Source organism: Mirounga leonina, unplaced genomic scaffold, assembly GCF_011800145.1.
Source record: "Mirounga leonina isolate KUSES-001 unplaced genomic scaffold, KU_Mleo_1.0 Mir_173, whole genome shotgun sequence".
In the NCBI taxonomy this organism is placed as follows: Eukaryota; Metazoa; Chordata; class Mammalia; order Carnivora; family Phocidae; genus Mirounga; species Mirounga leonina.
Genome location: NW_023270447.1, coordinates 10,460,043 through 10,485,627, shown reverse-complemented (window position 1 = coordinate 10,485,627; position 25,585 = coordinate 10,460,043). Strand labels below are relative to the sequence as shown.

The window sequence follows — 25,585 nt, the reverse complement described above, 5'->3', positions numbered from 1 at the left end:
TTCCCCATAGCATCATGAAGCTTTCGAATAATGTCTTGCCTGTTTAGAGTTTAGGGAAGGGCTGCCCCAGCTAGGTTGTGGTATAAGAAGACACTGAAGAAGCAGTTAGCTTTTCTGGAAGATGAGAAGCTTGTAGAAAGTGACTAGGCCCAACATTCTATGAAAGTGAGCTCATCTGTTGGGGTTCTCCAGAGGACTTGTGAAATCTATCACTACCCTTAGTAAGAGAGGGCAGCCCTCCCCCTTTGGCCTCTAGTTCAGGATGTCTGTTTGGATATCCTGCTTACATGTTAAACTTAACATGTCTGAAAAGAAACTGACGATCTTTCACTCAAACACGGTCCTCTGCTTCATTCATCTGTGTTAATGGCACCACTATCCTGCAGTTTACCCAGGCTCAAGAACAGAAATGCTTCTCTTTCCCTCCCTAATCTAACCAGTATTTGAATTCTTGGGCTGTGTTTCATCTTTCCTGTCCTTTCTGTTCTCACTTCCTTCCCTCTGGCTCAGGTGTCGTGTCCTCTCTTGTGGACTATTAGAAGCACTCTCTAACGAGCGCCGGCCCTTCTTCCCTGTTGGTCTGTCTTTCACCTACGTGACAGAGTGATCTTAGAACAGAACTCTCATCATTCTTGGCCCCAAACTGCATTGCACTGCAGAAATGGGGATAAACTCCTCTGTCCTGGCATTCTTAGCGTGGATGGGCTCTAGCGCACCTTGCTAGCCTTGTCTTCTGTTTGCTTACCATGCACCCTCTGCATGCCAGCCCCACTGAGCTCTGTGTTCACTGCTTCCTGAGTGTCCCCATGTCCTGGCTGAGCTTCCTTTCTGCCAGATACCTGTCCCCTTTAACGTTTCCCCTCCTCCATTTTGTGTAGGTCACATCTACACAGATCATTACTCTCTTGAGTATTTTCTCCCTTCAATTTCATGTGTTACAATTTGTACTTTCCATGTTTCCTGTATCTTGGTTTTATTTTTCTTACTGGATTGAAAATTCCTTGTGGACAGGACATGACTAAGTGAAAAAATTTATACTGAGTACTTGGATAGAAAGGTTTAACATCATAAAACTGCTATTTCTCCTCAAATTAATAAATTTAGTACAATTAAAAATCTTGAGTATTCCTTTTTTTTTTTTAAACCATAAAAACGTTGTTCAACGTGGCATTTTTAGTAGTGGCAAAAGAATCCACCCCCTCAAACTCCGCCCCCACCCCAATTAGAAACAGAGACTGTGCACTCGTAAGGGAAGGTTGAATAACCTATAGAACACACGTGCATGGAATGTTATGTGCTTATGTGAAAAGGTGAATTTGAGCTATACCACTTGTCTTGGAATGATTTCCATAATATGTCGTTTAGAAGAAAAGATACAGACATGTGCTCATAATATAATCCCCTCCTTTACTTAACAATAATGAGATCCTATTTCACTCATATATGTATATCTGTATTATATGAGCAGAACTGATTTCCTGTGAAGCTAATAAAGCTTAAATTTTAGAGACCCCCTCCCACTTTCATGGGCACCTTTTTAAGGTCCTATATCTAATTTTGTCTTCATAATTTTGTATTCTTTTCTTAAAGTAGGCTTCCAAATTAGATAAGTTTCATGTTCCATGTATATGAACATGGAGAAAATCATATGGCAAAATGCTAACACCATTTCCATTAAAGGAGATATTGGGGTGGGGACTCAAGAGGAGGAGGAAGGAACAAATACCATTAATAAAGAGAAAAGATTAGTTGACATTTTACTTATTCCTTCTTTTTTTTTTAACTTTATTTTATTTTAAAGATTTTATTTATTTATTTGACAGAGAGAGACACAGCGAGAGAGGGAACACAAGCAGGGGGAGTGGGAGAGGGAGAAGCAGGCTTCCCTCGGAGCAGGGAGCCAGATGCAGGGCTCAATCCCAGGACCCTGGGATCATGACCTGAGGCAAAGGCAGACGCTTAACAACTGAGCCACCCAGGCGCCCCTTTATTTATTTATTTATTTATTTATTTATTTATTTATTTATTTTTAAAAAGATTTTATTTTATTAATTTGACAGAGAGAGAGAGACACAGCTAGAGAGGGAACACAAGCAGGGGGAGTGGGAGAGGGAGAAGCAGGCTCCCGGCCAAGCAGGGAGCCTGATGCGGGGCTTGATCCCAGGACCCTGGGATCATGACCTGAGCCGAAGGCAGGTGCTTAACGACTGAGCCACCCAGGCACCCCCTTTATTTTAAAAAATTTAATGTTGATGTTGAGAGGTAGTTGGAAAAGCTGTTGAAAAACCTGAGACAGTACAGTCTCATTCTTGCAAACCAGCCAACCGGCCAACCAAAAAAATCTGTTAAGAATGTAGTCATATCCTCACCTGAATAAACAACAATAACAACAACAACCTGAGTAATAATGGGAGGCAGGAGGCAGTTGGCGAACATTTGAAAAGTTTTCTGTCATATTACTTCCTTTCTGAGATTGATGTATCTATTCTATCATAAAGACCAAGAGAAGAAAATCACAAAGAGAACTATACTTTTTGGGGAGTGAGCATTTCATAAATGCTACTTAATGAATAAATAAAGGAACTCTCTTCCTGACAATCTGTCAGGAAGGCCTGATCCTTTCTTGTCATAATTTCTCTCACTGTTCTCTCGTGGGCTTTAGCGAGTTTGGACATTGGGTGTACTTGTGGGATAGCTAGATACACATATTTCGTGTGTTCCAACAAAGTCAGTATTCCAATGAACACATTGTGGTTTTCAAAGTAAGATTTTATCATTGGCAACAAATTAGAAGACTGTAAGTCTTGATTATGGGGGATGTTCAGGATGAAGCTTTTCAAAGGCACTTCTTGACTGAAATACATTTAATATATAATTTGGCTCAAGAAAAAGCCTAAAATTAATGAGACTGCATCTCTGTGTAAGATTGAAGGGCAGTTTTATGATAAGAATGCCAAATGTTAACGACAAGGTCAGCAGAACGCGGGAAATACTCATTTTATAAAGTCTACAGGTAAACCTTTGCTCATTCTGCAAAGGGTTATATCCATTTTCCTCCTGCGATTCATGGGTCATACTCATTTTATAAAGTCTACAGGTAAACCTTTGCTCATTCTGCAAAGGGTTATATCCATTTTCCTCCTGCGATTCATGGGTCTAGAGCAGTGCTGTCCAATAGAAATATGATAATTATAGATATTATAAACATTCCAGCAGCCACATTTAGAAAAAGTAAAAAGAAATGATGAAATTAATTATATTTTATTTAATTCAATATACCTAAAATATCATTTCAACATATAATCAATATAAAAATTGTTAATGAAGTATTTTACATTTTTATTTTTGAACTAAGCCTTCAAATCTCAGCACGTCATTTGCTCTATGGCACATCTCAGTTTGGACTAGTCACATTTTTTTTTTTAAAGTAGGCTCCACGCCCAGCATGGAGCCCAATGTGGGGCTTGAACTCATGACCCTGAAATCAAGACGTGAGCTGAGATCAATAGTTAAAAGCTTAACCGACTGAGCCACCAGGTGCCCGTGGACTAGGCACATTTCAAGCGCTCAGTAGCTGCATGTAGCTAGAGGCAGATTCTGTAGGGACAGGCTTGGCCATGATCTATTGGGGTCCCTCAGAATGACATGGGATTAGCAGAACAAGTTATGTGGCCTTGCTTCAGGTGATCTAATTATTCACATAAGAGTTAAAGCCATGTCATATTTAGAAGGCTTGGGGTAAGATATCTCAGGCTCTTGCTTTATTTTCATGGGACTTGCAAAATGGCCCATTAATTATTGATGAAGAAAAGTATCTTCGAAAATGTGGTCTCTCAGGTCCTTTACCAAGTTGTTGAACTGCGCATTTTTCACATTGATGCTGATAAACAGATGTAATTCTGGCAGCTATGCCATGAAGGTCCCATAAAGTAACTGCAAGAAGGTGGTCCCAAAACTTCTCCTAAGAATCAGTGTCCAAACATTCATACTTTTCCAACAGGTTTCTTAAGCTACTTTCAAAGAACTGAGAGAGCGGCCACCCCTTTGAAATGTAGCCATTCATGGGTTCACTTGACAAGTGGAAATAGACCTTTTGCCCTCGGGAACAGCAGTGAAGATGAAAGAGCTTGAGTAATCAAATCATGTTCCTATGGGTATGTGAGGCTACGGCTCACATACCGTACCCTCACAAACCTCTATATCGTTACTGCTCATGTATGTGATAATACTCTGCCTGTGAGACCCCGAAGTAGCACCCATACACAGAGTCTGCCTTCAGTCAGCCTTTTTTAAATTCTTTTTTGGGGAACCATCCTTACCAAATAAGGCCTTGCCGAAAATTAATGGTGCTGCTCTTAAGCATTATTTTAAGTCATTATTTCTCGAAGAGAACTTGAAGTTGTGTCTTACATTTGTTATTTGGATGTCTCTGAGGGGCTTTCTACTGTTTACCGGAAGGTGGCGGTTTCGATGATGTCTCTTTGTTGGCCACACACAGAGCAGCATCCTGTCCCCAGGAGAGGGAGGGGGAAAGAAAGGCAAGAAACAGGCTTCAGGGGCAGCACGTGGAGATGCCTCATGGCCTTGGCAGGCATTTATTATCCCATCCAGAATTCGGCCCATGCAATGGCTAGAAGTTGCCTTAAACACCCTTTTGGGGATTAGATGGAGCTTCAGGTTTATATAAAGCCTACTTCAAAAATGAAGAAATTACTTTGACTTCATTCTTGGAGTTATTTTATATCTTCCACTATCTTTTTTTTCCCTCCATGAATCATTCCTTTTTTGAGGAAAGAAAAAGTGCTTTCAGTGAAGTAGCATTGTCAGTGTGAGGATAGTTCCCAGAATTATTGACTTGACACTTTGCTTTCACATGCTGCCAACCCAGGGCCACTTTACCAGTCGTTACTTGATGGGCGGTTAGGGTCGCCCCTGGCTACTGCAGGCCGGGTGACGGACTGACGGGTTATTGCCCAGTTGAGCATGGAGTCACAGCACACGGGCCTTCTTTTGTTTCTCTCATCAAGGCACACGTGGAAAAGGATAATATTTGTTCAGCACCCTGTGATTATAGCTCACAGCTGTTGACGACTGGCCTAGGGCTTCGGGCTGCCCTGGTCCCTACCCAGGCAACTGCATTCTGTTTCACTGGGTGGGAAGCTTTGTCCAACAGAAATAATGGTGTACAGATAAACTCTTGTTATGTGAGGGTCAAGAAGCTGCATTACACTCTTGTGGCCTCAAGTTGATGACTTTTCAGTTCATTTATTGAACAGGTGTTTAAGTACGTCCTGTTTTCTCAGTGTGTTTGCTAGGTGCAATACTTTTTCTTTCTTTCTTCCTTTTTTTTTCCTCAAGAGGCTCCCTGCAATTTCATCTCTTCATGTGTGGGGTTAGAGCCTTTGTTCTTATCGTCTGTCATTAGAATCCATATATTCTTGCAGAAGTTATCACGTCTGACCTTTGTCACAAGCCCTCTCTTCGTGCTTATCAGATGAGTTGTCTACACAGAATTTCTGCTTCATCCGTGGCAGGCTGAATGTGGAAAATTTTGCTCCTGAGGTAGTCTAGCAATTTATAAGTTATTATTGGCTATCTTCACCTACAGGGTGTTCTTTTGGGAAAAGAACATTGTTATTCTAGAAGGCGACATTCACATTATCTTAGCCACATTACAACGGAGCCCACGTGAGAACTGTTTACAAGAAAGTGTTGGTTGATTCTGGATGTCTGAGAGTGGGTCTTGACTCTTGGGCCTTTTCCATATTACTATCAGAGTATATGTCGTAGAAATTGAGTCTGATTATATCAGTCTCCTGCATTAAGTACTCCATGGGCCCCACACTGACCAAAAGTGGGAGGAAAAGCAAACTCCTTAATATGGCCCCAAAGGCCCTCTTAACATGGGTTTTCCTTCCCTTCCACTCTTACCCTTTTCTGTTCTCTTCTCAGACCCAAATCCACATAGCTTCCCAGATGGCAGTGCTTCTTCATGCTTTTGTGCCTTCTGACATGCTCTTGCTCCCCCTCCTGCCTGTGATCCCTTCTTTCCTGCCCACGATATTTATGTAGATGTGTCTATGTCATCCTCAGCTCCGTGGGAGCTCTTCTCACACGGTGTTCCTTGATGCTCTGTTTACACATCTGTGTCTTCCCTGCACTCTGGCTCCTTGAGCTCAGGAACCATGTCTTATTCATCTTAGTATGAGTAAGTACCCAGTAGCGTAGTACACTCATAGTGGGCGCTCATTAAATGTTTGTAGAATGAAAGAATAAATGACTGAATGAATACTAAAAACAGAAGTGTAACACCTTCCAGGATATTTGATATAATCTGTTAAAGGTAACTACTTTTCAATGGAAAGTAACCAAGACTTATGAATGAAGAATGCATTCTGATTTTTAGTAACACTCCTGGGGAAAAAGGTACTGACTGTGGTAGACAACATCTTTAAATGATGTTTCTTTCTTTCATTACCAGCCAACCTATGCTTCAGGAGTGAGTTTTTTTTAAAGATTTTATTTATTTATTTGAGAGAGAGAGAGAGAGCACAAGCGGGGCAGAGGGGCAGTGGGAGAGGGAGAAGCAGACTCCCCGCTGAGCAGGGAGCCCGATGTGGGGCTCGATCCCAGGACCCTGAGATCATGACCTGAGCTGAAGGCAGGTGCTTAACCGACTGAGCTACCCAGGTGCCCAAGAGTGAGGTGTTTTTTTTTTTTTTAAACCATTTATGTGCAATACAGATTGCTAGGTATTATAGTCTTCAACCAGGCTGTCCATGTAACATCAGTTTGGTTTAATATATGAGCAGAGACTGTCTCCAGGTTGCTTATGTTCTCCTTCATTGCAGTTAGTAAGTAAATTGTCAAACTGACTGGGTGCTATAGACTCCCGAGGATGGCCTTCTGTACGTACCTTGAGCATGAAGGTTAGGTCTCCCATTGCTCAATCTGCCATCTCAGGTCAACAGCAGGAGTTACGGCTGTTGAACACCTGAGGTGTGATATTTCAAGGCTTTGCTTGGGATTAGAGTTTGTCTACCAAACCAGAATGTAAGCTGGGTGTTGCTTGCTTGGTCTGCCTTCTTGTTCATGGATTACAGAACTGGAAACCTGGGGATTTCCGCCCTTGTTACTGTAAATTCCTGCCGTAGGACTGGAGTTAAGCAGGCTCCAGAAGGCAGGTAGGTGAGCACATCCTCACCACCTGGAGGAACTGTGGAGGTATGCCTCCCACAGGGATGGGACTACTCAAAGAACTGTTAGAAGCATTTCCCTGCAGCTATCCTGTAAGACTGATTATACCACTCCAAAGGCTACAAGTTCAAGGAGGCAGAACTCCTTCCTGGACACTGCAGCTGCTAATGCGGAGGCACCCAGTGTTGCCACATCTATGAATCCACTGTACCCATTGCTGGTTCAAAGATCATGTTGGTTAACACTACAAAATGTTTTGAGGTCTACCTTGTCTAAGAATTTCCCATGGTTTTTTCTTCCTCTTTAATTGCTGTTTGGTTTCTGTCCCTTCTTTTACTTCCAAGCCTCTTAACAGAGCAGTCTTGACTCTGTTATTAGTCAGTCAGTCATTTGGTTATGGTTTGGCCTTTACCTTTGTGAGTCTCATGAAACTGTCCTTGCTCATCGAAGAGTCGGCAAACCAGATGGTTGTGTCGGTCTCCTTCCTACTTGATTTGTTCTGTGGCCACTTTCTAATTCTGGACACTCCCTTTCGTTCCCTAACTTCTAAGGTTCCATCTCTTGCTTTTCTCTTCCTTGCATCTCTGGCCACCTTTCTCAGTCTCCTTTGCAAGCACTTTCTCTTCCTTTGCCCACCTGAAATGCTGCCCTTCTCTAGGGCTCTGGGTTTGTGGCTGAACACACTCTGCGAGTGAGGGCACCTGCTTCCAAGTTTCAACAATCGTATATGTGCTTGTGACCTCAAATTGCCATGTCTTGAGCAACAGCACCTGCATACGTGCCCTGGGTTCCTGCTGCCTGCGGCTGCATCTGGTCTGAGCGGCTGGAGCAGTCCCCTAAGGGTTCTACCAGCCGGGTCTCCCTACCCCAGCTGGAGTGAGCAGAGGTGGAACAGTCATCCACATGGGGCCCTCCTCTTTACCTCCACCACACTGTCTCTCTCAGAAGCAAATCTAAATTAATAATCTAGAGTTTAATTATCTAAAGCCAGATGGCATGACATTTTAATTTAAACCAAATAACTCAAATATTTACTTTGCTTTAAGAACGTAAAGTGCCTATTACTGCAGCATATTTGCATTTATGTAATACAACTACACCATCAACACTATTTTATTGTTTTAGAAGTTAGGGAAACATAAGGAAGGTACTTTTTAATGAATAAAAGGAAACTTTGTAGTTCTGTCTTTTTGATTTTTCAAATAGCCTTGTGCCATTGTTAAACCTCTTAAATACTTCTATTATAGCTCTTTTCAAAGTGTAATGCAACTTTTTTTTTTTTAATTGGTGTCTTAATCTGGGCTTCTGTAACAAAAATACCATGCTTTGGGTGGCTTAAACAATAAACAATTATTTCTCACAGTTCTGGAGGCTGGGAAATCCAAGGTCAAGGCACCAGCAGATGTGGTGTCTGGTGGCCTTCTTCTGTGGCCATATTCTCCCTGTGTCTTCGCATGGTAGAAGGGCAAGCGCACTCTCTCGGCTCTCTTTTATAAGGACGCTTATCCCATTCATGAGGGTTCCATCCTCATGACTTAACTGCCTCCCAAAGTCCCTACCTCCAAATATCATCATACTGGGGTTTAGGTTTTGACATATGAATTTTGAGGGGACACAAACTTTTGGTCTATAGCAATGGGTACAAGATGGCGCTAACACCCACCTCATAGGGCTGCTGTAAGCATGAAGTGAGTTGCACGTGACGGAGTAAGGGAATCAATCCTGTAATTGTTGACCTCAAGGCCTATCTTTCCTATTTTACTGTCTGTTTATTACAATGGTAAAAGGCCAAATGATTTTCAGTATTGGGACTGAAAAATATATTTCTGACCATTACAACAGAGACATGCCTTAGCGGCATAGAAGTATTTCTTAGAAGTTGTAAAAATTTATGTTTTCAAGTCAAATTATGTTTACTTTTTAATTTTTTTCAGTTTTAATACTGTTATTTACTTTGTAAGCAACCTTGATTTCTTTGTCCCCCCAAATTATATTTAAATGCATCAACAGAATTACCTATTTCAAAGAAATCTGGTTGTAGACTGAATCTTTTGTAGACTGAAGAATCCTATAGTAAAGTGAGTATTAACACTTAAGTATATCAGTTTCAGGAATTCAAATTTTTATTTTTATTTTATTTCCTTATAGTGAAGAACAGGTGCAGTTTTCCTACATAGTACTTGGTAGGCAGTAGGCTTTGGAATGTAAGAGGTAAAACCATCCTCTTGCCTCCTCCTTGCTGAGATGTTTGTAAAATATGGTAGAGTTGGAAAGTACCTTCAGTTCCTGTCTGATCTAGATTTCTTTGAAGTGTGTGTATTTAATTAGAAAACCAATTTGTGTCATCTTAAATATTTTATTATTGATAAATATTGATATTTGTATAATTCACTGAAAGAAGGCACAAATATTAATTTGGGAAGCTTACTGAAGTAAGCTTATATTAGTCAGTTGAAAGCTGTAACTTTCTTATTAATTTTTTTTTCAGATTTGAATCTAAGACCCAAATCTCATTGTTTACTCCATCAACCTTATCCAGGCTACTGAATGTAGTCCAATATTATCTAATGTTTATCTTTTTGGGTAGGCAGATTTGCAAACATATTCTTTTGGTTTTGTGAGTGAATGTATCTTAGTAAGTCCACTGTCTTTCTCCATATGATTGTTTATAAAAGGTTACTGTTTAACTAAATGTCTATAACCCAAATAAATAGACATAGCACAATATATTTATCTAGGCTTACTTAGTGGTCAAGGATACAGAAATAGTGAACATAGAAACCTATTTTCTTTTACTGTTCATAAAGAATTGCCTTTGGCCTTTTGATGATTAGAGCATGATGATTAGAGCATACTTTTATTTTGGAATTTCTAAGTAATGTTTTAAGCTTATTAATTACTTATGAGGGATATTGGACCATTAGAAACTGCTTTATTTAAACAAGAAAAAGTTTAATTATCATAAAGAGTTATATATTAGATTCTTTATTCAAATCGTTATGAATAGATAGTTACACCTGAGATACAATTTGGCCTATGTAATCATAACACTCAGTAGCTCTAAGATTTTATTTCTGGTATTATGGGGATATTATATTTATTATAGTTAGATTAATGCAATTCAGACATTTATAAGGTGTCACGTAAAGTTTCATTTATAACTTTTTATAACTGGAAGGAAACATGTCATTTTAAACTTAGAAATTGTACAGTTAAGTTTTGATTTTAATGAAAATTGGAAATGATAATAGTAGTATAACTAATTCAAGTAGAGGCTCCAATTTCCTTGATGGTGTTACTCCAATTAATCGAACAAATACCTAAAAGCTCTTACAGTAGAATGCAGACTGTATTTGATACACATTCCTACCGTATGTGCCATGTGGGGGTGGAGAAGAAAGCTTTTTTAATGGATATTCTTGGCCCAGTAAAGAGAACTGCTTTCCTTCCCAGCCTGTGGAGGTATCTGTGCAGTGCTAGAGAGCCAGGAGGGTGGAGATGGAGACTAGAAGCTGACCTGGTGGTGGGGTGGGGGTGAGCGTTTTGGGTGGGCTAAAGAACGCTTATGTGAAGAAGTGATACATATATATTTTATGATGCATGCACAGATGTGTCCCAATTCCCTGCAAATCTTGGGGGTACCTTCAGCCCTGCCCCAGTGTTCCAGGGGTTTAGAGGCACATCGGGAAGGGAAGGAAATGGAGGAGATAATGGAGCAGTGGGAGGATGCTGGGCCCCTTCCCTGGTCTTCAAGCCTTTTCTGAAGATCCTTTAGAGAGAGAGTGTAGACCAGAGGTTGACAACTGGTGATCAAAGTCGGCCCAAAGGCGTGTTTTATTTGGTTTCATTTTATTTAAAAACTTAAAATAGTCAACATCAACTATAGAGAGATTCACATAAAAACCCATTCAGCAGGTCAGCCACATTCAGTTAGCCTTTCCTGCAGGGTGACTCTTTAGCCAGAGCTGAGGAGCCATCTGCCATTATTTATGTCTCTCACCTGGCCTTTGTAGCTGTTTAGGTTTGCAACCCCTGCCAGACACCTTGGCTGACTCATTTGTGGTGTACCTCGGGAGTTTGATGATCCTCTGTTCTTCACTCCTGCCTCGTTCTATTTCCCAGTTGAAAAATCAGCATTGACAACAGTAGCAACCTATAAAAACAGAAAAAAAAAAATGGAAGTGTGTTCATTATGACCCTGATATTTATAATTTTTTTTCATTCTTTAAAACATGTTTACCATGTTCATGGAAAGTGCTTATATTTCCTTTTATCTTCTTTCCCTTTATTTATTGCGGGGACAAGCAATGTTTGTTTTCATTTCATTTTATTGCAGGGTAGCCAGGAGACAAAATTATTTTAAGCAAAGTACCTCCACTTTAAGTAAAGTTTTTTAAACTTTTCAAACAGTCTAGATAGTAAAGCTTTTTCTGAAGCGGATTGAAATACCATTTTGAGAATCAGATGCATGTTTTTATTTTAAGCTGTATTACTTTGTCTTCATGTACATCCAATAGTACTAACAGAGTGAAAAGCAGTTTTATTTGTAAGGGTTTCCTAAATTGTATAAGAATTATAAAATATTTTTCTTCTCTTTTCTCACAAAATTCTACCAGCGAGTTGAAAATGGTGACTTCAACTGGATTGTTCCAGGAAAATTTTTAGCATTTAGTGGACCACATCCAAAAAGCAAAATTGAAAATGGTAGGTTTTTCTTTACTTTACCATCCAAAAATTTATTTCAGTTCATCTTCTTTAATTTCCTAAGATAATCCTTTCTTTTGGTAATAGTCCCCAAAGAATATTTATTTATTAAAAAATTGAACAGTAGTAATTAGTGTGTTAAATATTATAGTTTAGTAGGTAGAACTATAATCTTGTTTTAAAACTAGAAAATTTGGGGGGCACCTGGGTGGCTCAGTCGGTTAAGCATCTGCCTTAGGCTCAGGTCATGATCCCAGCGTCCTGGGATCGAGTCCTGTATCGGGCTCCCTGCTTCTTGCTCTGCCTCTGCCTCTCTCTCTGTCGCTCATGAATAAAATAAAAATATAAAAATCTAAAAAAATAAATAAAACTAGAAAATTTTTAAATTGCCGTAAATAGGCACTTTACCTGACCCAGTTATCAAAGAAGAATCTGAGAAGCAGGCTGGTCAAACTAGTAAGCAGACTATTGAATTCTTTCAGTGGTTCTGAGATTTATTTGGTGGTAGAGTGCTACATCAAGGTAATCTTTGGGGAACATCATGTGAAACAATAACAATGATGATGATGATGACAATAGGTGTCATTTATTGAGTACTTGCTATGCACTAGTTACTATCTAAGCACCACATTATCTCATTTAATACTCACCTCTGTGAGATATAGATACACTTATCTCCATTTTGCAGAGGGAGAAACTGAGACTTATGAGTAGGGAATATGCCCAGAGTAATAGGGGGAACTGGTTCTCCATCCCAGAGCTGGGCTCCTAAACATTGCCACTGCACTGATCTATTTATTTCTATTATGACAACGAGAACACCTTTCCAGCTGACAGTAAGTAAATTACTCATTTGCAGTGTATGTTTAGACAGGGGCACACATACTCAGGAAAACAAAAAAAAAAGCAAAACAAAGAATAAGTCTTTTGAATGAAACATAAATTAGCTATGTGAGTTTTCCCATTAATATTTATTATCTATTTATTTATTTTCATCTGCCAACATTCCTAGAAGACAAGTAATGATGGGCACCAAAGGTTTAAGAATAATTTATGGGAGGAGTACATAAAATTAAAAAATTTCACCTATGAACCTAATAGCTCCCTTTTTTTTTTGCTCTTTATCTGTTCATAGATCTGGAACATCAGTCTTTTGAAGGAACATAATCTGAAACCCCGAGTTTAGATTTATTCTCCTTTTATCACCATTATCTTCCTAAGTATTAATTCTACAAGCTAGTTTCATTGTATATTGTGAATCATGCATTCAGATTTGCTGATTTGTTTGAGTTTCCACAGATGTGCTTCTCACTTCATGCCCACGACATCTCTTCCGGGGAACTCTGTTTGAAACATGGTTTCCCTGTGATGGGTAATGCAAGTCTAGAGAGTTAAGCTACCAAATAGGAGGCCTGTGTACTGAAGCCAGAATTACATCTTCTCATTCATGAATTTGCTAATGAATCTATTTTGTTCTAGACATTGATTAACCTCTGTCATGTTGGGTTGTCAGGAGGAACATGTTAAGTGCCTAAGGAAACTGCTTTCTGGCAGTTGGTCTTTCAAGACAGAATTGATTCAATTTACCTTTGGCCTTCTGTGCAAAGTGATCTGACTCAGACTCAGAAAATCTTAGTAGGTGTATGGTTTTAGTCATGGCTTTGTTGGTGGGTGTTCGTTTGATGAAGTTGAAAGAATTTTGCCATTTCGGATTCCTGTGTTTTATGACATTTTCTTCAAGAGAAGATGAGAGGTGTAATTTATAGAATCATTTAAGATATTTTTAGAGAGTTAATACATGCTTATATTAAAAAACACAATGCAGATGAATTAATAAAAAGCATGTAAAAATGACCTATAATTCTACCCAAGTTTTCTAGGGCTAGGAGTTGGTGGTGGGATTATGGGGGTTTTAATTTTCTTTTCATCTGCTTCTCTGTATTTCCGTGCACACATTTTTTCCTCTTCCAGTGAACACACACACACACACACACTTACAAAAATAAACCTTTCTTTCTTATAAGTAGAGCATCACAATTACTGTCTTTTAAAGAAGGAAAGATTTATTTATTTATTTATTTTAGAGCGTGAGAGAGTGTGAGTGAGGGGAGGGGCAGAGGGAGAGGGAGAGAGAATCTCAAGCAGACTCCCCGCTGAGCGCACAAGCCCCACACAGGGCTCGATCTCACAACCCTGAGATCGTGGCCTGAGCCAAAATCAAGAGTTGGCTGTTTAACCGACTGAGTCACCCAGGTGCCCCATGATTACTGTCTTATATCAGCTTTTTTCACTTAACATATCACAGACTTCTTTCCATAGTAGTAAATGTCACTTTTCATTATACTTTTCCATGACTGCATTGTATATTATTCAGAGCTGTGCCATAATGCTGTTACTTTTTGAATGAGATCTACATTGTTTACAGTTTTTTCAATTTTCATGGGTGGCAAATGTTCCTACATTTCTTTGTAGTTCTCCTTTCCTCTCTAAATTCTTAAGTAGCAGAATCAGTGGATAGAAGGCTATTAATAGGGGCGCCTGGGTGGCTCAGTCATTAAGCGTCTGCCTTCGGCTCAGGTCATGATCCCAGGGTCCTGGGATCGAGCCCCGCATCGGGCTCCCTGCTCCACGGGAAGCTTGCTTCTCCTTCTCCCACTCCCCCTGCTTGTGTTCCCTCTCTTGCTATGTCTCTCTCTCTCAAATAAATAAAATCTTTAAAAAAATATTTAAAAAAAAAGGCTATGAATATTTTGTGTGACAGTTCTTTTTTTTTTTTAATTGAAGAACAGTTGACCTACAATATTGTATTAGTTTTAGGTGTACAATATAGTGATTGGATATTTCTCTACATCAGGACCTGGTCCCCACATTCAGTCTAGTTACCATCTGTCATCATACACAGTCGTTACATTATTATTGACTACATTCCCTATGCTGTATATTACATCCCCGTGTCTTGTTTATTTTCTAATGGGAAGATTGTACCTTCTTAATTGCCAAAATCTTTAAAAATTCCTTTCGGCCGCATATTATAATACTGGGAAATAATTATAGCTACATTTGCTTATATGCCAGGAATGGGGCTGATAAGCCTTTTGTACATGTATCCTCTCTTCAAGGATCAGAACCACCCTCTCAGGGAGGTAATAGTTATTTTATGGAAGAGAAGATAGAGGCTCGGAGGAGTTACCTCACTTTCCCAGATTTACACAGCCAGAAAGTGGCAGTGTGTAGATTCAAACACAGGTCTCTTTGATTCCAAATTCTGTGTTTTCATCTTATTACAGAGGAGGTACATGCTCACTACAGAAAATTTAAGCAATATAGAGAAAAAGTCACCTATAATTACATAATCTAGAAATAAACACTTAAGATACTGCTCTATATGCATCTTTTTCCCCCCCATACATCTATTGTGCCCTCTTACATTGAGGAAAAAAAGGTCTGAAAGCGCTATTTACCTACTATTTGTTGTTTTTTATGATATCTAGGACAATTTCACTTAAGGCTGTCATTAGTAAATATTGACATTTGACTGGACTCTCCATTTTAAGATTGAATAGTCACTAGAAGCTTCATCATATTTTTTGTAAAAGAGTTTTTAATTTTGTAAATCTTTTTTGAGCTTAATAAAATAATTGTATGATGGAACTAATAAACTTGATCCAATTACAGTGAAATCTAGGTGCTTGCTTGCCTTTTTTTTTAATTGAGAAACTGTGTTTCCTGAGGAGGCTGAAAATCATGTTAGGGGTTTGTTAATAGAAAAGGTAGATTTTTACAGAAATTAACACTCAAATAGCTGTTGCTAGGATGTAGGCAAAGAAGCCCTAAAATCCTGCAATCTGGGCAGAATGCATTGTAAGAGTCTTAAGTGTGTCTTGTGTCAACACAGAGCAAGTAGTTTTTTTTTTTTTTTAAAGATTTTATTTATTTATTTATTTGAGACAGAGAGAATGAGAAAGAGAGAGAGCACATGAGAGGGGGGAGGGTCAGAGGGAGAAGCAGGCTCCCTGCCGAGCAGGGAGCCCGATGCGGGACTCGATCCCGGGACTCCAGGATCATGACCTGAGCCGAAGGCAGTCGCTTAACCAACTGAGCCACCCAGGCGCCTGCAAGTAGAGTTTTTTACGCTCATCTTGGTTCACATTGTTTTGATGGTTGGGAAGAGAAGAGCCCTACCTTTTTTTGGTTAAATAAATTTGAATTGATACATGAATAATAAAGCAGTAGAATGAAACATATTTTGGATTTCCAGTTTTCCCCCAAATCCCCCAAACTCTCAGGTGGCAACGTCCTTCTCCTCTCTCAAAAGAAAAAAAGAAAAAAGAAAAAAGAAAAAAAGCACAGAGAAAGATAGCCTGAGGCAGGGAATGGCAACAATCTGAAGCCTGTTCAGCTTGGTCATATAATGAGAGAAGCAGGTGTGCAGGGCTTGGGCAGAGGAACCTGACTTTGCCCCTTACTGGCTGTGTGAATTTCCCAGAGCTTTGCAACTTTCTCTGAGCATCCGTTTCCTTGTAGGTCAAACAGGGGGAAAAGGATGCACAATGCACATCTAGTGATGATTAGAGATACTAGATGAAGTGTCTTGCACAGTGTCAGGCACAGAATAGGTGCTTATTAGATAGCAGATATTCTGATTACATTTTTCTCATTAATGAGCCTAAATAAACATTTTATTGCTTCCTACATTTACCTGCCCATTTTGAAGTTTTAACTTAAAAAAAAAAAGATTTTATTTATTTATTTGAGAGAGAGAGAGAAAGAGCGAGCTAGCACGAAAAGGGGAAGGGGGGTAGAAGCTGACTCCTCACTGAGCAGGGAGCCCATCGTGGGACCCTGGGATCCTGACCTGAGCCAAAGGCAGATACTTAACCAACGGAGCCACCGAGGCACCCCAAACTTATTAATAATGACTGGGTGGACTAGTCATTTGACTCTGTTCTTCAGGGCTCTAACTTTAAATGAGGGGCTGGGAAGAGAGGAATTTGGAATCTCTCCGCTCTGAAATTGTTTGGTCGGCTCTTGGGCTCTGCCTGTGCTTTACTGATGCCAGGGCGCCACCTACTGGCCAAATGGAGGAAGGGGCTGCTGAACTGCTGAATGCTCTGTCCTCTCTGCATGCTGCTAAAACCAGTCCGAAATGCAGTGATAACACCCACAAACAGTTATTCAGACGTCATAGGATATTGTCACTGTCGTTGGTTATAACTCACTTGAAACAGTTTTGAGGATTTTAAAGAAACCTGCTCACGAACTCTAGGAAGTGTAGCCCATAATGTTCGTATAACAGTCCTTTATTTGGGGACCTAACAGAGTCAAGTTGGATCTTACTTGAAATCAGCCCCAGCACAGGCCCTGGAATCTGACTGCCAGGGTTCAAATGCTGCCCCTGTCTCTTACTAGCTGTGTGTGCCTGGGCTAGTTTACTTTTCTAGGCAGCAATAACTGGGTAATTGCAAGGTTTAATGAGATGATCCATATGAAGCACTTTGTTTAGTGCCTGGCACATAGTAAGTGCTTAGTAAATGTTAGTTATGATTATTATCATTATTATTATTTCAATGTCCTATTTCCATATTTGAATAACTGTTCAGTTTTTTAAAAACCCAGATATACACATAATTTCTCTTAACAGTTGGTTTAGGTATATTTACTCCTGAGAGAAATTAATATATAAGAAGAAACTTCTTCCTCCTCTTCTTCTTGGTGGAGGAGGGGAGGGGATAGACACCAAACCAACCATTAGCACATCTGGTAACAGGTGCCATCACAGAGGTGCCAGGTATGCTAGGAACCCAGGGTCAGAGGTGCTCACCAGCCACACCAGGGGAAGACTTCCCATGTGTTTCTGAGTACTCTCCTTCCCATTCTTACATGATAGAAAAGCTCGTCTCCTTATGCCATCTGATGTGGTTTGAAGTGGGGTCCATAAATCATCAGCCAAGGAAGAATTCTTGAGATGTTTTCAGTGCAAAGAAGTATTTTTATTATAGCATGGGGACAGGACCCATGGGCAGAAAGATCTGCCCCTGGATGGTGAGGAGCAATTGATTAGATACTTTGGAGTTGGGGGAGGTAAAGACAAAGGAAGTTTCCAAGAGGATTTTCATATGCTAAAGACTTACAGGATACTGGAGGCCTAGCTGTTGTCAAACTCAGGTTGTTTTTCCCTCTAAGCAAAGTACTGAAACAGTTGGGAGTTCCTAGAGGACCGTCTCAAGTATTTGTCAGTGGGCTGCACGTTATAAGGAAACTTAATTTTATCTACATTTCCTTCTTGCCTTTGTTCCCCCACCAACCACAACTCTTTTCTCCTTTAGGTTGTAAATCTGTTGCTGGAAAATAATTTGAACTAAGTAGGAAAACAGATTTGTTTTTTCCAAGTAGAAAACTGCATCCATTTTCTCTAAATGTGTGTGTGTAAGTTACTGTTTCTACACACAAGATTGAAAATAAGCTTTGTATTACCTGTTTGCCCAGAAGCAGCATGGCCTGTGAGAATCTTGTATCTGGGCCGCGGAGTAGTTTGATCTGCCTTCCAGTTCTGCCTCCATCCATTGTGTGACCTTGGCCAAGGATACCAGTTGCTCTTGGTTGCAGGCAGCAGAACCACCTCTGGTAAATTAAACCAAAAAAGGCATTGATTGGAATGATGCTGGGGATCTCACAGCCTCCAAGGGAAGGCTGGAGAATGAGGCCTAGAAAATGAACAGGATCCAAGGGAGATGATGTCTCAGCAGGGTCCAGGCAGGGAAATGGAAACCACACCATTTCAAACAGAGGGAATTTAATACAAGGGATTTGTTACAGAGAAGGCTAAAAAGGAAAAGGGCAACACTGAAGAAACCAGAATATTATGGAGGAAAGAGCTCCTGCCTTTAGAAAGGTAGAAAGTGAGGTCACCAGAATCTGGGGGCTTGGAAGGGGAGCCAGGCTGGTATTGGGAGCTCTGAAGGGAATGCCACCAGCTGGTGTGTGCATTTGGGGGCTGAGGAGCAGAGACCAGGTGGCTGGGCCGCAGACTGGTACTGGGAGTACGATGCTGAGCTGGGAGCTCTGGTTGCTCCTATCTTCTTTGGCTGAAGCCTCCTGGCCCCTACCCAGAAGCCTCCAGTCACTCCAGTTGTGCTTCATGCCTCCCATGTTTTGAACTGACAGCGAGCCAGCTGCAAATGCCCTCTGCAGACCCTGGCCCCAGCATGGGAGGGTTGGCTTGCTGCTGAGAGAAAATAGGAAATGACCAGCATATGCAGAGTCTGAGGCAGCGCGAGATACGGCCAAGGACGCAGCGAAGAAATTGCTGGTTTACTTTGCGGGCTAATGCCGCCCATACGCTCTGGGCCCACCATCATGAAAGAGTTCTGAATGAGACTCACCCGGTATGCCCTGCATCAGTGAACCCTGCATACGTTACAGGTGTGGTCATCAGGGTGCTGAGAAGTTAGTCCCGTGTGAATCCCTGGGGCTGCGGGCCAGGTCTGCAGTGGCCAAAGGCCCCCTGCCCCCAGTCACCTTGGTTGATTGGCCAAGTCTAGGTCGCATATCTGTAACCCAGCTGACTCTGTAGCTCCCAGGAATACTCACACGATGCTGGATCCACTGGAAACGGAAGGCGGTTTAGGGGCTGACCATCTGTACCGCTGTGCCTCCCCCAATGAGAATGTCTACCAAAAAATCATTCAACTTTTTTAGTTTCTCCATCTGTTAAATGGGGTTTACTATTCTTACCTTAACAGGCTGTTTGGAGAATTAAAAGAAATGATATACAATGGTGACTTAGACGTGGTAGGTGCTTAATAATTATTCCTCTCTTTTGTGGGGGATTGCACTATAGAGTGAAACGACTCACCCAGCACAAGGGCTTTAACTGTAGTTGAAAAGTATTTGTTGGGGCGCCTGGGTGGCTCAGTCGTTAAGCGTCTGCCTTCGGCTCAGGTCATGGTCCCAGGGTCCTGGGATCGAGCCCCGCATCGGGCTCCCTGCTTGGCGGGGAGCCTGCTTCTCCCTCTCCCACTCCCCCTGCTTGTGTTCCCTCTCTTGCTGTCTCTCTCTGTCAAATAAATAAATAAAATCTTAAAAGTATTTGTCAAGTGGAAGAAAAAGCACAAAGAATCATGCCAGCAGGCCTCCTGGGCACCTTTGACCCCCCCTTTTTTTTTTTTTGAAGATTTTATTTATCTATTTGAGAGAGAGAGAATGAGAGAGACAGAGAGCACATGAGAGGGAGGAGGGTCAGAGGGAGAAGCAGGCTCCTTGCTGAGCAGGGAGCCCGATGCGGGACTCGATCCCGGGACTCCAGGATCATGACCTGAGCCGAAGGCAGGTGCTTAACCGACTGAGCCACCCAGGAGCCCCATAAACTATTATTTTCAATGTGATTCATAAATTTCTTTTTTTTTTTTTAAGATTTTATTTATTTATTTGAGAGAGAGAATGAGAGAGAGAGCATGAGAGGGGTGAGGGTCAGAGGGAGAAGCAGATTCCCTGCCTAGCAGGAAGCCCGATGCGGGACTCGATCCCGGGACTCCAGGACCATGACCTGAGCCGAAGGCAGTCGCTGAACCAACTGAGCCACCCAGGCGCCCCCACCTTCGACCTTTGAGTGGCCCCCGGACGCCTTTGTTTTGGCTTGGGAGGAGTGTATGCTCCCAGGGTTTGAATCCTATGGGTAGAGGTTTCGGATTTTCATGAGCGACTTCCAATATCCAGAGTAGGGTTTTCTCCCGCTCCTGGGTGTGTGTGTGTGTGTGTGTGTGTGTGCGCGGCTCTTCCGGCTGCTGCTTCAGGAAAGTGCTTCCACCTCTTTCCTACTCTCTCAGGAGATGCCCTTTCCTCGGAAGCTCTGTGGAGGTTCATAAACTTGGCCGTGAAGGGTTCTGGCGCTCCTGGGTGTCGGGAAACGCGCGCCTTTTGCTCACAGCTCCGTTTTCCCTTCAGGCTATCCTCTTCACGCCCCTGAAGCCTACTTTCCTTATTTCAAAAAGCACAACGTGACGGCCGTCGTGAGGCTGAACAAAAAGGTTTACGAGGCGAAGCGCTTCACAGACGCGGGCTTCGAGCACTACGACCTGTTCTTCCTCGACGGCAGCACGCCCAGCGACAACATCGTGCGGAGGTTCCTCAACATCTGCGAGAACACGGACGGGGCGATCGCGGTTCACTGCAAAGGTGCGTGCGGCCGCGGCGGCCGCTCTGGAAGGGCACCCGGCCGAAAGCTGCCAGTCGTGCAGAGCCAAACCAGCCAGTGGCGGCCGAAAGGGGCCACGAGTGCTTTTGTTGGTCTGAGAACACTGGAACACAAACCCATTTAAATAGCCCCTTCGCGAGGCAAGGCTTGCTTGGATGCGGGTAATCCGCGGAGGTCTGCCTTTCCCCGGCCTTACCTCACCCAGATCCTGCCCGCGGACGCCGGGCAATCGCCACATGGCCCCGTCTGTGGGTCGGCAGGAGTACCCTGACTAGGTACAGTTGTCAAGAGGCAGTTTCCCCCCTCTTTTTCTTCCAGAATTGCCAATCTCCTCTCTACCCTCCTCCACCCATGTGCTATTCAATGCTCCCATTTTAGGACCCAGCCGTCTGGGCCCCATTTTGCCCTCTACTCCCCGCTTCCCTCGCTGGTCTTTTGCATAAGGGACCAGAGTGTCTTCCCTGCCCATTGCCAGCGGATGGCAGCGAGCTGGGGTCGCTGGCGAGCTTGCTTGCTGCAGATGTGTTAACCGTTTCTTTGCGTGAACTTGGTTATGTAAAGACTGGGTTATATAAACGAAGCTCTGCTCTCTAGGGGTGGGTACTTCCTCAGGCAGGGGTCTTTCAGACTACAGGGGCCCTAAGGTTGCCAGATTCAGTAAATAAAAATACAGGACGCCTCGTCAAATTTGAATTTTTGACAAACCAATGAATACTTTTTTAGTATGTTTCGAATATGTCCCGGAACATACATTCTGCATTTTAGCTGGCAACCTCGTGATGGCTACTCAGAAAATGTGAAATAACATGTTCTCCAAGCCTAGTTGTTAGACTCTGAGGAGGGTCAAATCCCGTTTTAGAGTTTCCAGCCCTGGATGGAGGTCTCTTACTGGGGTCTTTGATTGGAGTGACAGGAAACAATCCCCGGCCACTCTGGGATGGAGGCTAGTTCCTCGCACGCAGCATCTCCTCCTGCCACTGGGTGGCGCTGCTCTCACGACTTTGAGTCTGATCACTAGTTTCTGTGGAGTTTATGCTAATTGCCTAGTAGGTGTTGGGGATTGTACTGTTCTTTCCAAGTGCCTGGTGCTGCTGTAACTGACTTACTCAGACGAGCATGGCTTCGGTTCTGACAGAAATTAAAATACCATTTTGTAGGCCTTTGTTTCTATGTTTAAGATTTGAGTGGGTGGAGGTACTTGGCTGCCATGTGAGCGGCAACGGGAAGCTGCGTTTTGCCAGAGACCCGGAGAGACGCACGTGGCCGCGATTCGGCTGAGGGCTCCTTGTGAGGGCTCCGTCCACTTCAGCCGAGCCGCCGCCACCCCTCCTCTTCGCGTTTCTTAGCCGGACGGGGCCCCGGCGTGCAGGACGTCCTAGCTCTCCGAGGAGGGGGTGTGTGTGTTGGGGGGGGTCGGGCTAGGAAGGTGTCTTGTTCTCTCATCCAGAGAGGGCTTTCTTTCAGTTCTCATCAGGTCACAGCGGAGTGGTGGGGAGCTGGCTTGCCCTGGATGGGGTCCATTTGCGCTCTGACTTTGCCTTTCCAGCTCATTTTGTTCAAGATTGCCCAGGCCCGGGAAAAAGCCAGCATTGCGCACATTTCAAGTATCAGTGGACCTTGAGAGCTAATGGGACTGTAGCAGCTACCAACCTTTAGTAGGAGATGTTTGTGCGCTCTTTTGCAAAGTTTATTTTTGTGTCACAAAATTAGTATTTTTCCTCCCAGAAATTTGGCCTTATTTCCTAGTCGATTAATTTTATGGTTACCAAGTCTTAGAGCTTATCTGCGTGTCATATGTTGGATTGACAAATTCATGGGAGAAGAAATGCAAAACTGTCATTAAAACTCAGTATCTTTCCCTTTTTAACAGAAGTATAGTTGATTCACAATGTTATATTAGTTTCAAGTGTACGACATAGTGATGGGACAAGTTTATACATTATGCCGTGCTCACCACAAGCGCAGCTCCCATCTGTCACCATACAACGCTATTATAATACCATTGACTATATTCCCTATGCTGTACCTTCTATCCCTGTGACATTCATTCCATAACTGGAAGCCTGTACCTCCCACTCCCCTTCACCCATTTTGTCCCTCCCTTCATTCCCTTCCACTCTGGCAACCACCAGTTCTCTGTATTTATGGGTCTGTTTCTGCTTTTTCTTTCTTTCTTTCTTTCTTTCTTTTTGTTTCTTAGATTCCACATATAAGTGAAATTGTATGTTATTTGTCTTTCCATCTGACATATTTCACTTAGCATAATACCTTCTAAGTCCATCCATGTTGTTGCAAATGGCAAAATCTCATTCTTTTTTATGGCTGAGTAATATTACATTATATATACATATATACATATACATCTCTCTCTCTATATATATACTTCCTTATTCATTCATCTATCAATCGACACTTAGGTTAGCTATTGTAAATAATGCTGCAATAAACAGGGGTGCATATATCTTTTTGAATTAGTGTTTTCATTTTCTTTTGGGTGTCTGCATCTCTCTTGATAGCATTTCTCACCTAACTGAAATTATAAAAATGAAACTCTCTGATGTTCAACATTCTTATTACAGGTATTCTCTGTATTATATCCTAGGTTTGTGAATGTTAACATTTAAAAAAATACAGTATGGGTATATGAGTTGTATGTGTATGTATTTTATACTGCAGAGGTTTATATATTATTATTTAAAATCAGAACCATTAGCACTGAGGTGAGTTCTTGTATGGGAAGGTCACATTCACATGTGGTGACATCTTTTGGGTAATGTTATTTCATTTGCTTCCACTTGTACACACATGTAGGACTCCTTTATAAAGATTACACCTTCCGTTTAATTACAGCTGTATTGCTTTTAATAGCATACTTATCTGCTAGAGGCCTGTTAATTATTTTGACATCTGCCCTAATTAAGTCAGTTTAATTTTCTGGGAATTGAAGCATCACTGAGCATTTTAACTGAAGTACAAGGAGGAGGGAGAGAGAATCTTATCCTATGCCACATGAACTTCAGTAGCTGCTGGAAAGGGAATGAAGATGTCATGCCTCGACATAAAGTGCTAGATAGAGAGACAAACTAGAAATTGATTTGCTGGGAATGGGTGAAATCTTACCAATGATCCAGTGTCTATAGTTCACCTTCTGGTTGATAAAAGGGATGGCTATGATTTGTTTTTGAAAATTTCTAGCACAAATAATAATTTAAAAAAATGGGAACACAGTGATGTTCTGGTATGTGATTGTTGATATTCTGTAGGACATCAGAAAATGCCTGGAACTACAAGGGAATCAGCATTTAACTTGGTATAAATAGAGTACTTTTCAACGTCTTGTCTTGCTGTGTCAGGGAGCCCTTTAATTATGAGCGCTTTAAGAAATTTGTTAAAGTTTTTATAGAAACTTAGTGAAATGTTCCTATTCTGTTGAATTGTGGTAAGAGCTCCTAACTATTGAGTGCTAAGTACGTTCTTTTTATAGATCTAAATTATAGACTCTTTTTAAAAGGGGGAAGCAACTTTAGTTTCAGAGAAATTTGAAAATTTTCTGCACCACCTTTTTTGGTTGTGTGTGTGACTAGGAGCCTAGCCGAGGGAATGGGACAGCCCCTTCTTTGCACAGGGAGGGGAGCAGTGAGAGGTAGGGCTGCCTCCAGAAAGACCATCTCCTCTCCAGACAGAGAGGAGACTCCAAGGAGGGACTCTAGAAAGTCCTTGCGCGCTGGCTGCTACGCAGGTTCCTACTGAGGTTCCTACAGCAGGATGTCTCCGCTGTGTTTTATGCACAGGATTACCTATAGTCTTGTCAGATGTCTGAGAGTTAACAACGCTGCAGAGGCAGAGAGCATCTGCTCTGGACAGAAACAGAAAGGCAAATTGCTCTTCACTCTAATGTTAAAGGAAGAGCCCCACTGAGACCACAATTAAATTTTACTCTTTTCTAAAGAATGTTGATGTTTGATCTGGGGCAAAATGTACTTCAGATGGAAACAGGCTACACACACACACACACACACACACACCCCTCATCTAATAAAATATTGTAAATATAATTTTTAAAAAGGAAGGCTTAATGGGAAGGGAATGTCAAGCATCTGTAAACATGAGCTTGGTTGTAATTTTATTTGCATTTTTTAATAAAGGTTTTGTTTTTAAGTAATCTCTACACCAGTGTGGGGATCGAACTCATAATCCTGACATTAAGAGTACATGTTCCTCCAACTGAGCCCGCCAGGTGCCCCTCATTTGCATTTTGATGTGTCTTTTCAACCTGCCTTTATTGCCTCCAAGAAGGGAGAATTGTTTTTTTTGTTTGTTTGTTTGTTTGTTTTGCAGGGGTTGGGGTGGGGAGGAACCATTCTTTTTCTGTATAAAGCACAGATTTACTTACCGTACATAGAGATATGCAGTATACTGTGCACTAACATTTCATGGGAGACGATCAGGAAAAATGTCTTAAAGAGGCTCTTAGAGGAGGCAATAAGGAAA

General features: G+C 41.8%; 1 protein-coding gene across 7 annotated transcripts in view; it reads left to right on the top strand.

Moving 5' to 3' along the window:
- CDC14A (cell division cycle 14A) overlaps nucleotides 1–25,585 on the top strand; it is a 181,561-nt gene that overhangs the window by 85,883 nt on the left and 70,093 nt on the right. For 5 of the 7 annotated variants that reach the window (XM_035017924.1, XM_035017928.1, XM_035017922.1 and 2 more), the window contains 2 exons: nucleotides 11,814–11,901; nucleotides 20,845–21,075. In XM_035017924.1, the coding sequence (XP_034873815.1) occupies nucleotides 11,814–11,901; nucleotides 20,845–21,075 (319 nt within the window). Of the gene's footprint in view, nucleotides 1–11,813; nucleotides 11,902–20,844; nucleotides 21,076–25,585 lie in introns of those variants that run through there. The other 2 variants (XM_035017927.1, XM_035017925.1) reach the window with 2 other exon arrangements.